Source organism: Rutilus rutilus (assembly GCF_951802725.1).
Source record: "Rutilus rutilus genome assembly, chromosome: 10".
In the NCBI taxonomy this organism is placed as follows: domain Eukaryota; kingdom Metazoa; phylum Chordata; class Actinopteri; order Cypriniformes; family Leuciscidae; genus Rutilus; species Rutilus rutilus.
Window position 1 is genome coordinate 10143021 of NC_140215.1, and position 18377 is coordinate 10161397.

Below are 18377 nucleotides of genomic sequence, written 5' to 3' on the forward strand. Positions count from 1 at the left end.
GGCCTAATCAGCTTACTGCTCAAAGAGATCAAAGACTACACACACACACACAAGCGCAGGGACACACAGACAGACCAAGGATCAATGCAATAGGATTTTGAGCTGTCAAAGTTTTCAACTAGTTTTCAGTGATCTGTTAAAAAGTTACTGTTTTGTCCTATTTGCCCCTAACAGGCTGTTTTCTAGCAAATTCAATTTTAAGGAGCAAATGCGGCACATTAGTGCCCCTCTGTGGTTGATATAATTATTACACCTGTGCACTCTGCCTGCCTGCTAAAATAACAATCTGAGTCTATCAATTCACATAAATCCTGAAGTTGTACTTTTGGAAGACGCGTTTTAATATGATTAATTATTTTTTCCAAAGACTAACACAAATTGACGTTTAGTTCTATTTAACCTGACATATTCCTCAAATAACAAGGTCTCCATTGTGTTCATAAAATGTGATAAAGGAAGGCTGTTAACTTCAAAGTGAGGCAGCCTAAATCACTTTATTGTATGAGGTAAATTTACACTGCTTTCCAACACAGTGCTTTTCCCACAGTACTGGATAATCTGTACTGGAGTTTTGAGAGTTAAAAGAAAATCATTTATGATTTGTTCTATCCTTCCAAAAATGTGAGCACAAAAATATACATTGTACTTATATAAATAAATATATCACAAAGATAGATTACAGAAATTGATTATGTAATTCCTTACAGTTTATCATTTTAATTGACTGGGTTGAGATATTTAATAAATTACACTGTGGACAAGGCTGTGGGATGCAAACTGATCAAAATCTTTAAAAAATAATTTATACAAAAATAATTTGAGGAAAAACAACTTTAGAGGCTAAAAACATCAGTTTACTACACTGTGTCATAACTGCCTAAAAGCAGAAAGAGTGATTTATGTAACAGAGTGGAACCATGATGGCTGAGATTGTGCCTCAGTATGATGTCATTTCCTGGTCCATATCAGATGTTGTGCTTTGGTGCTCTGGAAGTCTGTAAACAGCACAGAAAAAAAAATCAGTCAAACGAATGACAAGAAAAGCATTTATTTCTCTAAATTAAATAAGTCTATAAGTTAAGAAAGAGAAAAAAAATCTGTTAATTTATAGTAAAAATTTATAATTCTTCAGTTTAATTTAATGCATCCTTGCTTAATAAAAGTATTAATTTCTTTCAAAAGCAAAAAATATCACACTCAGGGTAGTGACTGTATTGTGTGCATGTTATTCCTAATGTGTCCATTAGTGGGAGTTATGGCACTATAATGAGACACACAGAAAATACTGTCCATTGAACAGCTTTACTGACATTTATTAGTAATGTCCAAATTAATCAAGCTCTAACAACATAAGGAAAGTGAAGCAACATTACGCTGCCGCCTTGAAAGGCTTGATTAGGATATTCCATTTGACATATACATCTTACTTTGATCCGTCCTCACATCTCAATCTCACATCCTTTCCTCATGTCTTAAAAGGAAAGATCTAAGATGCAAGGAAATGAAACAAGGATGCACAATCAAAGAAAAGAGAAAGACCCATACCATTAAATCTTATCTTCATCACACCTAAAAGTTTCCTCATCTTCGCCAGACAGAGGGAACATACGCCTCTTCCATGGTGTCAATGGCTACATAAGAGGGGAAAAAATTAATACAAGTTTGATAGACAGGCAGATTAAATTAAAGGAACACTCCACCGTTTTTTGAAATAGGGCTTATCCACCGTCTTTCCTACATTTAGATAGGTGGGCAAACGCATTTTTGTCTCAGTGCATGCATTGTTTTAGTTTGGAAGCACCGCCGCTAGCTTAGCTTAGCATAATGAATGGAATCCTTTGTTGCCAGCTAGCATGTCATGAGTAAAAGTGATAAAAAAATTGTAAAAAAAAACCAAATTATTTCTTGTGGCGGGATCGTGCCTATGTTCCCACAGCCCTATGTTCCTACAGCCCTATGTTCCCACAAATGGCCTACCCCTGACCCCACCCCTAAACCTACCCGTAACTGGGGTTTAGACAAATCGTAAAAAAAAAAAATTCTTAGAAATGTGGGAACATAGGGCCGTGGGAACATAGGGCTGTGGGAACATAGGGCTGACCCCCTTGTGGCCTGCGTATTCACAACGAGTACAAATAGCAATGCAGATTAAGACTAGGCAATTTCCTAGGCAGATATTGACTTGGGACTAAATTGGGGTGAAGCACAGGCGAAGCACAGGCGAAGCACTGCTACTTGGGCACAGAGATATCACACTCACCACCAGATCGTGTTGACTCTCATCCTCACGTCCTCAGGCTGTTGAGCGATCGCAACCTCCTCCTCCTGTCGTTCTATTTCCAAAGCACGCAGCTCCTCTTCTGAAAACTCTGGTTCATAGAGGTATGGTTCTGGCTCTTGACTGTCTGAGAAGTCACCCTCCTCGTCTCTCACAAAATCCGCCATGTTCATCGCCATTCACTATGTCTACTGTAGGAAAAATAGCCGGCTACTATTCACGCTGGTATGTTGACGGAAGTTGGGGGATTTCAGGTGTTGCGTGATATCTCTGCGGCCAAGTAGCAGTGCTTCGCCTGTGCTTCCCCCCAATATAGTCCCAAGTCAATATCTGCCTAGGAAATTGCCTAGTCTTAATCTGCATTGCTATTTGTACTCGTTGTGAATACGCAGGCCACAAGAAGTAATTCGTTTATTTTTATTTTTAATTTTGTATCACTTTTACTCATGACATGCTAGCTGGCAACAAAGGATTCCATTCATTATGCTAAGCTAAGCTATCGGCGGCGCTGCCAAACTAAAACAATGCATGCACTGAGACAAAAATGCGTTTGCCCACCTATCTAAATGTAGGAAAGACGGTGAATAAGCCCTATTTCAAAAACCGGTGGAGTGTTCCTTTAAATAATTTTTTTTTTACCTCTCTGTTCTCCACACTGGCTTCTGACGGAGCTTCAGGAGGACTGAAGATCCAGGTGGAGGGGACAGGAGAATATACAGATGGGTGACAGTGAGCAAGGTGGTCTCTCACAGGTACAGAAGAACAGCTTCTCCTGGATGACCCGTAGAGGGAAAGAAAAGGAAAGACACAACAAAGAAAAGTTCAATCATCAGCAGCAAATATGTACTGGTGAATATATATCTATCTACAATAGCCATAATACACACAGACCTGATCTTGTTTCTTCCGTCCTGATCCCAGTAAGACCAGCGGAGTTTCTCTCTGCGCTCATAACTCAGGTGTCTCTGAATGAAATCTTCATCTTCTATCTCTTCTAACTGAGAGAGATAAAGCCCATCAACAAACTGCCTCTGATGACATTCAACATTTTTTAGGACCTACAGTAAGTTTATAACTATAAAAACTTACCCCTTCCTCCTCTCTTTTCAGTAAAGGAGAAATATCTACCTTTCGCCAACTGCAGTGAGTAAAAAGAACAGAATACACAAAACGAGAAAAAAAAATTGCATCAACACATCTTTATGCATCAGCACAGTTATTGAAAGTGAAGCCTACATCACACAATTGGTACATATCATTATATAGTTATTTTTTTCTGGAAATTCGAAGAAAAATTGTTGGCAAATATAACCATGCAAAAATGCCTAAAATAACCAAAAGATTATTAGTCATAACAAATTTATGAGGAATCTTAAACACTTAAACAGTAAAACTAACATCACCTTAGCATTCAAATACACTATCGTTCCAAAGTTTGGGGTCAGTACAGTTTTCTGTTTTGAGAAATTAATACTTATTAATACTTATATATTCAGCAAAGATGAATTAAATGGATCAATGGTGATTTTAAAGAGATTTTTAATATTACAAAATATTTCTGTTTCAAATAAATGCTGTTTTTTTTAAACTGTCTATTTTTCAAAAAATCCTGAAAAAAATGTATCACAGTTTCCACTGTTTTCAACATTGATAATAAATGTTTCTTGAGAAGCAAATCAGCATATTAGAATGATTTCTGAAGGATTATGTGACTTTGCCATCACAGGAATAAATTATATTTTAAAATATATGAAAATAGAAAACTGCTATTTTAAACTGTAATAATATTTCACAATATAAGTTTTTACTGCATTTTTGAACCAATAAATGCAGCCTTGGTGACCATTTGAAAGAGACTTCTTTCAAAAAAAACATTTTTTAAATTATTCTGACCGCAAACTTTTGAATGGAAGTGTATTTCAACTGCAGTAATGTCCTAATGTCTCTCTGGTTTCATTGTTGCCATGTGAAAACAATCAATACCTGGGTGTTAAAATGTTCTTATACTGAAGACTTTCCACTTTCACTGAGTTGAACAGAGACATGGGAATATCAATGTCATCAATGCTGAAAACACTCTCACATTTCCTTCTGCGCAATGGGAACTAAAACAAAACAGGACAGTATATGATTATTTTCCTCAGACTAACTAGATTAGAATTTCCCCTCAAGGTAAGAAACACTGATCTTTGTTTGGATTAGAGCAAACTGAGATACACAGTATTTATCATGGTTTGGTCAAAGAGCAGACCTGTGAGTTTCTCTGTTGTTTGGGTGTACAGTAAGAGACGGGAACATCCTCGAAAGATTCGTCCACATGACTGTCATCACTCTGGGAGACCAGATCAGACTTGGGGGTAATACTGGAGATCTGCAAGTCTAGAACAAAGCAGTATTACTACCTTAAACATCTCAGAGTCTTTGTTGTTTTTGAGTAAAATGAAACACACGTACCCATTGGCCTGTCAGAGCAGCGCCTCCTCCTCTTGCCCTCCCTGTAAGCTCGACTGCGGTGCTCTTGGGCACATGCCCGTCGTATAGGAGTGCTCTGCCTTCTGGGTCTCTTCAAATGCCTTCCATTTTTTGGTCGGTGACTGCAATCTATAATCATTAATTATAGAACATAAAGACATTATCAGAACATGCATATTTATAAGAAAACAAAGAATATTCATAGCATACATGGGTGAGCTTCACAAAACGTCAAGATCACATCCAGGTCATATTTCTCCCAAAAAATCTAAATAAGGGATTTTGCATACAGTAAATAAAGCCTATTTTTGGGCCATAAATATTTTTTACATTGTGACTAAATTTCCATTACCATGAATCACATTTACGCCCCATATTCTCTTTATCTTAATGTAATGCAAAATAATGTAAGATATATTGTTTAAATTGTCATAGCAGTATTTGTTATACTGGCTTTAATACTTTTAATACTCTAATTAGAAGTATTTATTATAAATAACAATCTAATTAGAATAACCTCTGATAGACAGACAGACAGATAAATGCAAATAATCTTTATGGTTCTCTTTTTGTGCTTTACATAATGCAAAATATAGTTTCTGAATGTTTATTTTAGGGGGGTTTGTTGTGCATGGACTCACCAACACGTAACTGTTAAACAGTATTGGGTTGTTTGAGATTGTATTATTTACAATAAAAATAAAATAAAAGAATATCAAGGAGATCATGGAAATACTAATTAAATATATTTTGGCTATAAATAATTTGACCCTAATGAAATATCACATGTGTGTGTGTGTGTGTGTGTGTGTGTGTGTACTGTGCACAGTGCCTTCAGGCTGGACGTGTGAGTTACTGTGATTTGTGAGTCTGTGTAGATCTCCACTCATGTTCTGGAAGCTACAGGATTGCAGATAGACCGCCTGAGCCACAGAGATAAACATAGACAATACACCACAACGTTATGACTAAACCCACCAAGCAGCCTACACACACTTTACATCATCCCACACACCGGACTTCAGAACTCAGAAGAACTGACATTAAATGATCATACACATCCAGGTCATGTGATGAGAACAGCAATGGAGGGACCATGAGATGATTGTTAAGGAAATATTCCAAGCTTTTGTAGTTATTTTTTTGTAGTTCGTTCACTGACTACAGGGGTGCTGCAAAGCACTGACAGAAAATCAACTAAACAGCATGAGGTGTGTTTTTATTTTAGAAACCCGTACCATACGTCCATTTCAGTGCAATCACTCACTAACTGACAATATCTCTCCGTCAAGAATAGCATTGCTGTTTCAGGATCATTAGGCCCCCTAGTAAGACAATAACCAGCAGAGCAGAGAAGAGTGGCAGAGCATTAATGATTAGAGTGTGTGAGTCAGAGTCCAGTGCCAGGTCGGCTCACTTCAACTCCAGCACTGCATTAAGACCGTGGAGCAGATATCGACTTCGGCATGACCTCCAGATCTGCACTGGGAATGGGCGTCACTGTGTATTAAAAAGTCTTGAGGACTTGCCTGAACATATTTAGGCAAACATGCAGATTGTGATGTCAAAACATGGAAATCAATTAGGTTAGGTTTAATATTGTATTTTATGTTTTAATAAATAAATGGTACATACAAATGTAAAAAAATAGTTAGAAAGTTCGAGGTTGGTAAGATTTTTTTGTTTTTGAAAGGATGCATTTATTTGATCAAAAATACAGTTAAACCTGTAATATTATGAAATATTATTACAGTTTAAATGAACCGTTTTCTATTTGAATATATTTTAAAATATAATTTATTCCTTTGATGGCAAAACTCAAAAGCCATTACTTCAGTCTTCACTCTTCAGTGTCACATGATCCTTCAAAAATCATTCTAATATGCTGATTTAATATGCTCAACTAATAACAATCTTATTATGGCTGCTGAAAACAGTTGTGCTGCTTAATATTTTTTTGGAAACCGTGAACCTATGTAAAAACAATGTATAAGTCTTTGCTATCTTTAGTTTCTAAAATTTCTTTAAAAAGAAATCTTACTCCAAACTTTCAAACGGTAGTGTATAAAAATATACATTATGATTAAATTACTCTTTAAATGATAAGGAAATAGGTCATGAATAAAAGCTTAAATATTAATATTATAATATTAATATAATATTAATATTATTAATATTATTGGGGATATTCTGGGGATATCTAATTTGATTTTATCAATAAATTCCACTAGAAACAAACCTTGTTGTATTATTTTAATTTAATACTGTGAAGCTGCTTTGATACAATCTGTATTGTGAAAAGCGCTATACAAATATACTTGACTTGACTTGACTTAAATCTAATACATGTATCAAGGGTTGTTTGAGATTGTTATGATAATGTAAATAAGAAAAGAATATCAAGGAGATCATGGAAATACTAAGCGGGCTACAAGACTACAATATATTTCGGCTATAATTTATTTGACCACAATGAAAGATAATTGGTGTGTGTGCTTAAGTGTGTGTAGGTGTGTACAGTGCATCAAGTTGAATTTTCACCAGCCATTACTCCAGTCTTTAGAGTCACATGATCCTTTCATTATTCTACCTAATAATTATGTGTGCTGTGTATTTATATTAAAGTGTCTCTTTTTTAGCTTATCAAATTGCTAATGGCCAACTACTGAACTTAATTTCAGTCTCTTTGTTTGACACATGGTGTTGTTGTTGAAGTCATTTCTATTAAAGTAGACATAGGGAAGAGCAAACACATTTTTAAACGTGTACTTAAATGCATCCACACACAAATGCCATGAGATGATTCTTACTGAATAACGATCGGGAGACTCTGCCTCTGGAGCCGAGACAGTGATGGGGACTGGAGCGCTCAGTATTCAGGAGGAGAGATCGCTCAAGCACTTTTTCTTCAAACAGAGCATTTTGCAGATGGAAGGCTGCTGGAGTTTCTGACGGATAGAGCAGACAGGACACAGTTAAACCTCATTTATATAACACACACAAGACACAACAGGAAAACGTAATAGTTGCACTGCACTTAAATATAGTGGTGATACAGTAGATATGAGGCTGTGGTTAGTTAGTATGGAAACATCTGTACATAAAGAAAACATTAAAACATCTTGTCGAAATGTCAAAACATTGTCAATTGTGAAAAATTTTGGACTGGATTTTGCATTTGAGCCATACAGTGTGAGCTGAATGCAGAGGTTTTATTCTCATGACAACCAAGGCTAATTTGATCTACCTACTCCACATTCCTGCTGCTCCACGCAATCAGCAAAACAGCAGGAACGGCACAATTTTGACATGCTGATGGAGTAACAGTCTGATATGAGACAATTTATTCTGAGTGAATTGAAGTGACAGCCTAATGCTTTGAGATGGAGGAGTGACTAATGGATTGCTGTAGTATTAACCTTTAACCTCTATGAAACCATTAATATCATAACATCCAATTACCACAGCAAAAATGTGAACAGCATTTTAAGGCATCTAAAACAGCATCACATGTATCAATTGTGGAGAAGACAATTTACAATGCATTGCGACAGGCTCGATGGAAAAAAATGCTTGCAAGATGGTGGATGGAGTAGGAAAAATGTCAGTTTTAACTATTCATCTCTATACCTGAGGACACTGATAGAACACAATGCACTTTGCCGCCTGTTCTCTCTTTTCTGCATGCAGGGTTTGCGCACGCAGAGGCAGGATCACAGGAGGCGCAATTGGGAAAAAGAGAAGGGGAAGACTGCAGGACCTGTGAAGAGAGAGACAGAAAGCAGATGTAACTAAATCTGGGAGGTTATGAGAAGTTATGGGCAGATGGGAGAATACAAATTACTAATCAAATGTCTCATCCTGATGCTGAAGGCTTAATTTGCAGCTAAACGATCAAGTCCTGATTTGTCCTACTGAGCATTAAAACAAATAAAAAGAGTTGGAAGTACACAGCTAAGTTAACAGGGCCAAATCGATGACACACATTGCTCTGGGGAACCAATTATGACATAAGCAATGCATGAAAAGGAAAATCATGGCAGCCAAAATCAGACGGCTATAAAATGAGAATCATAAACAAGGTTAAAGGAAGTGCACCAGGCCAGCTGGAAAATAGACTCAAAACATGGTGTGAGTCATGGAGCAATGTGAAGAGGGCTGGCATTCCTTCGTCATTTTTTAAGCATATCACAATATGCTTTTACTGATTTCCTTGTTTTGTGTTCCACAAAATAAAGTCATACAAAATTGGAATAAAGTGTAGGCAGAATTTGATGTTGTTTGTTGTTACTCTATTTCTTTTTATTACATTTCATTTTGGTAAATACATCATCATCCTGCTGCTTCCAGGTTCTGGCCTTAAAATGAAGTATGTCTGGTTTACAGTTCCGGCTGCTCACAGAGGACACTGAAGGACAGCAGGGTAGACCTCAAATCAGCCAGCAGTAATTACAAGATTATCATCATTTATGAAAGTGCAGCTGGCCTGAGCACAGCGTGTTAGCAGTTTTCAAGAGAAAGGATAGAAAAAAGCTAGGCTATTCTTTCTGAGCTCCCCTGGGGGCTGTTGGGAAAACACACATAGACACACACACACACATACGTTGGGTTTTCATGTTTTATAGGGACATTCTATAGACACAATTTTTCTACTGTACAAACTGTATCAACGCTGAACTTAAACTTGAATTACTTTCTTCTAGAGTTGCTGTACAGCCAAAACAATCTTTGTTGCATTCATTTCCTGTTATCACTGTAAATAAATGGATCAAAAGTCACAGTGAAGACATGTATAAAACTATAAAAGGTTTCTATTTCAAATAAATGCTGTTCTTTTGAATTTTCAATTCATCAAAGAATCCGAAAAGAAATATTATGGTTGCCACAAAAATATTAAGCAACACAACTGTTTTTAACAATGATAATAATAAGAAATGTTTCTTGAGCATCAAATCAGTATTTGTGACCCTGGGCCACAAAACCATATGGGTACATTTTTTTAAATTGAGATTTATACACCATCTGAAAGCTGAATAAACAAGCTTCCCATTTATGTATGGCTTGTTAGGATACAACAATATTTGGCCGACATACAACTATTTGAAAATCTGGAATCTGAGGGTGCAAAACAATCTTAACAATGAGAAAATCGCCTTTAAAGTTGTCCATTTATGTTCGCGATTGTGCTGCATTCACTCACAAAAATACGTGCCGACTCATTATTCGATTGGACTCCCAAAAGTTCAGATAGTTTTACATAAATTTTGCTTAAAAATGCCAACCTGTTCTCTGTGAGACAACGGGTCCATGATGAAAAGCCTAGGCTTGTGATAGGTCAGAAGGGGTCGAGTCCGAGCTGACATACAGGTGACATCCACCTGAGGGAGATACTGTCGTCTGTGACATGTTCGCTTCCTCTTCTGCTTGACTTTGTGTAAACACTGTGGCCCGCCGGGAACAAAGGCACCCGTGTGTGTCACTCGGCTAAATAAATACAAAAGGAGGGATAAAATCATTTGATCATACAATAAATAAAGAGGGAGAGATTCATTGATTCTCTTCTCCACTCATATTCTCTCATCCTTTCCCTCATCCTTTCTAATTCTTCTCAATGTCTTGTTCGCTTATTCAGGTTTCCACTGGGGAAAATGATTCATCCTGACATTCACCTGAGATACATAAATGTATACATAAATATATATCAGAATGAGGGAGCTTCTACAGTGCTGCAATAAATACAAAATTCATGAATGAAATCAAGACAAACAGCTTTCCTGCAGGTGGTTCTGGAGCTGATGTATGACTAAATAAAAGTATCTGTACTGTGTCAACAATGACAGAAAACTGTTTTTCTCAGGTGTGAATATTCTTATATCAATCTAGTTTCTTGAACAATAAACATCTGCCAACCAATGCTTCAATTACATTTAGGACAATTAATCACAATTCTATTTTCGATTTTAAAGTTTCTTTATTTCCACATATTATACATCATTTCTCGCAGTGTCTGAAACGGTTCGATAAAGGATTCAGTCTTTCTAAACCCCTTCTTTTCGAGAGCCTACTCTGCTCTGATTGGTCAGATGGCCTAGTCTATTTTGATTGGTTTGCCGCTTACAGTGCGTGTCAGAAACTAAAAGGTCAATACCATATCTGAATTTCAGCTCTGGAAGCTTCCTTGGCACTTGTAAACACATTGAAATGAACAGTAACAACGGCGTTGGTTTTACCCTGTCAATTCGAGCCCGAGTCCTCATCCTTTTGAAATGCATGCAAAGTGGATTTGCTTTCGCAGCACAGAAAACAGCGTCTTCTCGAAATGTCGACAACACTAAACAAACTCTTCCAGGCCTCAGCTACAACTACAGTGTTTGAGGGTGGGTCAAAGTACACGCTGTTCGCAGAAAGCCAATGACGACCAAAGGCTGGCATTATGCAAATTTGTTACAAACCTACGTAGCTTCATACAGGAAGACTGGAATTTTCTAAGCTTTGCAGACCATTTGCATTCAAACAGCTATATGACACACTACATGAAAGATAAGATCCAAGCAAGCAAAATAGGGGCACTTGAAATAAATGACCCTGTGACATCTGAGGTTAATTTTAGCCTGTTGATGAGCTTGTAGGTGCAGGTTAGCTCCTCACCTGCTGTAAGTTGTTTTCTGTTGGCCTCTCCAGCGATTGCAGGGTCCTTTAGACGTAGGTGATGAAGAAGGTGAGGCACACAAAGATGGCATTAGGCTGTTCACAATCTGAGTCAGCTGCGCACTCTGAACACACACACAGACACAGCCATGAATTTTGTGGGGTTGATTTAATCAGTGTTTACGTTCTTGTCTAAATGCCTGTGCTTTTCTTAAAAGAGTAGTTCACTTTAAAATGAAAATTACCCCATGATTTACTCACCCTCAAGCCATTCTAGGTGTATATGACTTTCTTCTTTCAGACGAATACAATCGGAGTTATATTAATAAACACCCTGACGCTTCCGAGCTTGATAATGGCAGTGAAGTCCAACCATCAGTTTGAAGCTCAAAAAAGTGCATCCATTCATCCATCACAAAAGTGCTCCACACTGCTCCGGGGGGTTAGTAAGTGAAGTTCACAACGTAATTTCTGGAGGAGTGAACCCATCTAATCTTTCAATTAACTGCCGTAGGATATAAGCAGCCGCTCACCTTGCTCTGGCATCAGCTGTTTTGGCATCCCTCCCCAACTCCACCAACATAATTTAGGCATCTTGCTACCATACTCATCATCCCAGCATTAGTAGTCCCACTGGGGAGTATATCTAAGCTCGACTTGAAGCTGCTTCCTTGAGCCCCTCCATTGCGGACAGCAAGCCAAATACTCTTAACCTTATTAGCTTAAAGATTATATGGGAAAAGGAACTTGTGAAAGGCCTTCTGAAGCAAAGCGATGAGTTAACCCACCAGAGCAGTGTGGAGCACTTATGTGATGGATGAATGGATGCACTTTTATGAGCTTCAAACTGATGGTTGCAATCCACAGCCATTATCAAGCTCGAAAGCGTTAGGGTGTTTATTAATATAACTCTGATTGTATTCGTCTGAAAGAAGAAAGTCATATACACCTAGGATGGCTTGAGGGTGAGTAAATCATGGGGTAATTTTCATTTTAAAGTGAACTACTCCTTTAAGCACCTGTCTCTCAATGTTCCTCAGAAGGCGTGTGGGGCTGCTGGGTTCCATCTCTGGATCTGAGTGCAAATCTTGCATGTTCCCTGCTGTGAACGATAGATCCATAGTCTCTGTCCACAAGGTGTGTTGGATCTGCCTGTCTGTCAGGGGCTGAGACTCTGCTAAAACCACATGACCCTGGAAGACATATTAAAGAAACATGCATCAGAAATACTCAATGCGCCAATCAGAATTGAACTGTGAATTATTTAATTTTTTTTCAAGTTCAATTCAACTATTTGAAATTAATCTGCATTGAAGTATTAAATAACAGTAGTCTTGCCATTCAAACTTGAATTTAAAGAAGTAGAATTAAAATGTAATGAAATTAAAAGAAATTCTATAACTGGTGTGAATGTATTTTATACAAATGCATGTTTTTATTATTATTAATAATAATAAAAAATAAAATTATGAATTACACTTCAAAATGTTTAATAATCAATGTTTAATTTGTAAATTCAAGTATTCTGGAAAATGAGGTGTGCTATATTTTATAATGTGCGTTATATTTAATAAATTCATTTTCATTTTAAAAACTGTGGTGGAAGTGCACTTCACTTTCCCAGAATTCTCTAATTTACTCAGTATATTTTATAATCAATAGAATAAAATGACAATATGTATTTTTTGTAAAACTATCTAAAAAATATGGTGCCCATTTTAATGTGTTGAATGCAAAAAATTTAAAAATTCAAAGTCTTCCACATATTATGGAAGAATATACATAGTAAGTCCAAATTAATGATGTCATTGTTACAGCATTTATATTTTGACTGTTTGGACTAATTCATCTGTTATAAGACTATTGAATATCTACTGACTAAATTCCTTTTTAGTCATTCGATTTCACTATCCTGTTAGACATGGCCATTTCAAATCAAATTTACAGGGAGAGCATTCTTAATTTTTTTTCATTCTAACTGCACAGCCAATTTCCTTCCTGATCTAGCAGATGCTGTGTTAGTTCTTCACCTTATTAGAGAGGATCTGCTGCTGGAGTTTTCCAAGCCACTGAATCTGAGAGTCCAGCTCAGACAGCCTCATCTGAAGCCACGTCCAGCGACTGCAGAGTTCAGCTCTGTCCTTCAGCCATCTCCACTCACAGACACGACAACTGCCCCCCACAAAGACAGAAAAGGTCATTTAGAGCTGAGATTTTATCCAAAGTGACTTCACACAAAGACAGTCCTCCAGGAGCAACCTTGGCAGAGTGTTTAGGAAACGTGTTCATGGAACTGACCCAAAACTTAACAATCACAGAGGCAACAGGAGAGGATCTGAATGATAGGCCTATCTGTCTGTCTGTCTTCCTCTCTGCAGATACATACATTAGCGCAGACTCTCACCCCAAATTGGCAAATTCCAGGAATATCTACAACGCAGTGGAGCAGCAGTGAACTCAAACAAATACATTGGGAAGAATGAGATCTCCTGCTGGGTCAACAGTCTTCCTGCTCACTGTATAAACAAACTCTTCACCTCTCTAACCAGCCTACTTTCTCTCTCAGAGTCGACACACATTTACAGGGCACATCCCTGCTTCAACAAAACAAATGGCAGTCATAGAACAAGTGAGCAACCAAATCTAGCATTCTAGAATTGAACATATGAGACCATAGATGGCTTTGTTGCTTCCTTTGTTCCTCAAGGGAGTTCAAACCAAATAATATCACTACATACACTCTTTATTGCACTGCATATACTCCAAAGCCAACTAAGCAGACACTGAAGCTCCAGTAAAACTTTGGGTCCTTTGATTTTTTTTTCAGAATTAAGTAACCACAACTTAACCACTTTAAAATGTGAACATCTGTGAAAGGAAAGAGAGTACTGACGTCAAAGGTGTGCATTCCACTGGCTGAGAGCCGAATCTCAATCCACAAAAAGTGCCCTTAAGCAATTCTGTTACCAAAGCCAGATTACTCATTTAAAACCTTATAGCAGTGTTCTCATATCCAGCTTCTTCAGAAAATCATAGACTGTATGATGGTAGATGGTAATTGAGATTGCCGGGACATATGGAAAAGTCACTCAAACTATTTTGTCATGGCCTGAGGGGAAGCAGACCCAACAACCACAGACAGCTGCTAGCAAGACTAAGGGGTGTTCACTCTTACAGCAAGTCAATCAGAACTGCAACATGAGTGCAATGGGACAAAGTTGACAAATGTATGCAAATCAGGGATATTATAGTTACCTAAAATTAAAACCATAAACTACTTCTTGTTTCTTGATATAAAATAAACATAAATATATAATAAAGATATTATAATACATTCATATGTGTTTATTTATTTATTATATAAAATATATGTAACATATATACACACATATATATTTTTTATTTCAGCTTGCCAATGAAACATTAAACTTGATGTACTAAAATATCTAAAAATGAAATAAAAATGAATAAAATCTATGTAGACATATTTAAAAATAATAATAAAAATGAAAAACACACACAACTAAAAATAAAAATGGAAAATGGAAAAATCAATGATACTGATAATGAGTTGGTAGTCACCACATTACATAGTTTCCTGTGCAAGTTGAACTCTCCTTAACTTTGTCACATTACTGTTCATGTTGCCAGAATTTCCAAGTACTCAAGTCATTGTATGTGTGGCATTTTTAATGTATTCTGAATAGTTTTGATAGATAGGACAAAAAATATATATAAAAATAGCGTGTGCAATGGGCAAAATAATCCAATACAACCCAAAAGTTGCTCCTCGTGCCCAGTAAAGCCATTGTAGCTCTTAGCTTTATGCACAATTTTACAGACCTCCAAGCCAATTCTGGCTCCTTGTCCCTTCCTGCTTGATAAGTCTCTCATACTGATACTGAATGAGGGATTAGAAGTGATGCAACTAGAAAAATGTACTCCAATAAATCATTCCCATTTTCTAGGAGTTTCCTGAAAGATACATTCTCTTCAAAGACGATGTTCTCCCATCCAAGCTTATGCTGGGAGGGACCTTACAGTGTAAGTGCAGAGTGGGCGAGCAAATAACAAAGAGGCACATGAAAGCTCTGATGTACAGGCTGGTGAAGGGCAGCCTGATTTCTATTTATTTACTCATCCCAGGGAAAGGAAAGAGCAGCTGTCTGTTTCACTGAGGCTGTACAGAAACAGGATCAGAGGAAGAGCCAGCTGCACATGAACACACTAGATAAAAATCTTTACCATGAGGGAGAAATATGGTGACAATTTCTCAACAGCTGTGTACAGAACAGAGTTATTCTGTGTCTGTGAGCAAAGCTGCTAACGAAACATATAGCCTAGCACTGCCAGAGCCAAATGCTTCCTCTTTCAAACTTCTATGGTGCTGCTTGTTTTCCCAAACCTGTCGTTACACTCCCTCGCTGCTTGCCAAAGACTCACGCCTGGCCTGTCATTAAAAGTTCTCTTTTACTGCCTGGCAACTACAACGTAGAGATTAATTCTACCCTTCAATTCACCTACTGCAAGATCTCACCCAAGGTTATTTTTTGGTATTTTTAAGCTAGAAAATGATTCTTATATTTTTTTGTTTATTAAGCTTTTTGACTTACATAGTAATAGTGTCAATTCAATTCTACGGTTTTGCTATATGTGTTCAAAAGTACGTTTTCTTGCTTCTATTCAGCAAGGATGCATTAAATTGACAAATCAAAAGTGACAGTAAAGACATTTATGTTACGAAGATTTATTTTTCAAATAAATGCTGCTCTTTTGAACTTTCTATTTATCAAAGACTCCTGAAAAAATGTATCAGTGTTTCCACAAAAATAACGCCTTTATTCAACTATTCATTTTCTTCTGTGTGGGCCTGAGTGAATTCATGTAGTGTAACAGCGCAGCGCTTCTGGGTTGTACGTCAGACCGTAAGAAAATGAATAGTTGAATAAAGTCGTTATTTTTGTTTGTTTGTGCGCACAAAAAGTATTCTCGTCGCTTGATAAACTTATGGTTGAGCCACTGTAGTCACTTGGACTATTTTAACGATGTCTTTACTAACCTCTCTGGGCCGGCAAGTTTCGATCCCATAGAAGCCTATGGAGGAGTGAGCCAGCTCTCAGATTTCATCAAAAATATCTTAATTTGTGTTCCGAAGATGAACGGAAGTCTTACGGGGTTGGAACAACAAGTAATTACTGACAGAATTTTCATTTTTGGGTGAACTAACCCTTTAATGTATTCCAATTAAGACCATCTCTTTCCATGAGTCAGAACTCAACTTGATTTCAAGGTCAACCTTCATTAATAAGACTATTCAACATCACATCATACTCACTGTGGATCCACTGAGGTCGCTCTGGTGTCTTCATGTTCCCACTCTTCATCTGAGCTGCTCACTGTGACATCTGAGTCAAGAGACTCCATCACCCTGTGCAGAACAGCATGGCCACTGTGTACTAAATTCTGCACATCTCTGGATTTCAGAGGTTGCCCGTGTGCTTGAGGGTACTGAAGGTTTCTTCCAAGAGCGTGATATTCCTCCTCCGCATTAAAAGTCTCAAAAAGATGCTCTGACGTCATGGGGGACTTCGGGGAACAACGTGTTTCAAGAAGTTTGCTCTTCAAACCCTCCAGTTGGTGGCTATAGTGTCTAGAGGCATGTTCGCCAAGCATCGCCAACACCCTCTGTTGTAAACGTCCAGCTCGATTCGCCAATGAAACATGCTGGGAAAGATGCCACAATGACTGAATCATCAATCCTTCCTCCATTTCCTCCACACTGTCAACCCATGTCTGATTTGAAGCATTGAAGCAATGTGGTACTTGCTCTGAGGAAAGTGATTTGGTGTCCACTTGACAGTCTCTTGTAGAACAACCATGTCGCAGAGGGCTGGGGTTGTGACTGGGCTCTACCACGTCTTGTCCATTGTCTTCAAGAACGGGCATGAAACACATTTGTGGAGCACCTGCTGTAGAACCTGCAGAGTTTCTGTTCAAAGAGAGGAGGGTGAATAGTGGGTCTGGGCTTGACAGCAGAAAGGCTTTGGGATGTGAATCCTTAAACATAGGTGACAGAAGCATCTGCGGGAGCTGAGGAGAACCTTTAGAGGACAGGAGGTCCAGATGGACCATTGAAGGGAGGTTCTGCCAAATCTTCTGTCCAAAACTATTCTCCACATCCACACCAAGTGCAACACCGCTGTAGTCCATTTTTCCACCCAAAGAAGAAGATAAAATGGATTTAATAGATTTTGATCTGATGTTTGGATGAGTCATTCCATAATCCCAGTCCTGATGGATATCCTCAAATTCAGGTCTTATAACATCATCTGAAACTGATCGTACAGATCTGTCAAAAGAGACAGATTATTATAACAGATAAGTTACTGTACTGTGTGAAAGTGAATGTTTGTGATGTCCTTTAACTTTATCAATAACCATCGTAATTTAAAATGATCTGTCTAACTATAGCAGAAAAACAAGCGAACAACTGCAAATATTCGTAAACGGATAGATTACAACTATTTTGCGCTTTATACTATACAACTATATTACGCTTATCGCTCACGCGATAAGCGTAATATTATGAAAATAACGGCAAGATGGAAAAATAACGTCATCTCACCTTTAACAGCTTCTCATTTCAAAAACAAAACTCGGAAAGACCAGAAATATGTTATCATCCATGAATGAATCATAAATACAGTCCTGCAAGTGATATAAAATACTGATTTGTCAGTTTTATTAGCAGAAATCGACCGATCCGTCCGATGTTACTTTACACCGCTGAACAGCCGCCACCGGAGGACCGAGAGAGAGAGCGAGAGAGAGAGAGAGAGAGAGAGAGAGAGAGAGAGAGAGAGAGAGAAAGTGTGCGTGCGTGAGTGTTTATTTATGTACAGTGTTGTACTACTTTTATTGGAAGCAAACTATGTATGTCATCTTTAGTTTTCTTTTAATCTAACTGTTAGTTAACCTA

General features: G+C 37.6%; 1 protein-coding gene across 2 annotated transcripts; it reads right to left on the reverse strand.

Annotated features, from left to right (window-relative positions):
• Positions 1-476: 476 nt before the first annotated feature.
• Positions 477-18237, reverse strand: kansl1l (KAT8 regulatory NSL complex subunit 1-like). Of its 2 annotated transcripts, none has more exons than XM_084420611.1 (16): positions 18024-18237; positions 16734-17747; positions 13429-13570; positions 12418-12591; positions 11399-11523; positions 10033-10234; positions 8381-8510; positions 7561-7698; positions 4733-4879; positions 4530-4657; positions 4262-4383; positions 3368-3416; positions 3170-3276; positions 2918-3050; positions 1546-1631; positions 477-995 (listed from the first exon to the last, which is right to left on the reverse strand). In XM_084420611.1, the coding sequence occupies exons 2-15, from the start codon at positions 17672-17674 to the stop codon at positions 1548-1550; spliced, it is 2622 nt and encodes an 873-aa protein (XP_084276737.1). In that variant the 5' UTR covers positions 17675-17747; positions 18024-18237; the 3' UTR covers positions 477-995; positions 1546-1547. The 2 variants fall into 2 exon arrangements, with proteins under 2 accessions (XP_084276737.1, XP_084276736.1); XM_084420610.1 differs by having other exon boundaries at positions 825-995; positions 1570-1631; positions 18024-18194.
• Between the last annotated feature and the right edge of the window lie 140 nt (positions 18238-18377).

What these genes read in the sequence shown, in the direction of transcription:
- kansl1l (XM_084420610.1), bottom strand. Translation starts at nt 17,674, where the DNA reads ATGACTCATCCAAACATCAGATCAAAATCTATTAAATCCATTTTATCT. An exon ending in CAGAAAACAACTTACAGCAG is followed by an intron (nt 10,235 to 11,398) that starts GTGAGGAGCTAA and finishes GTATTTATTTAG; the next exon opens with CCGAGTGACACACACGGGTG. An exon ending in CCAGTGTGGAGAACAGAGAG is followed by an intron (nt 1,632 to 2,917) that starts GTAAAAAAAAAA and finishes CCTCTTATGTAG; the next exon opens with CCATTGACACCATGGAAGAG.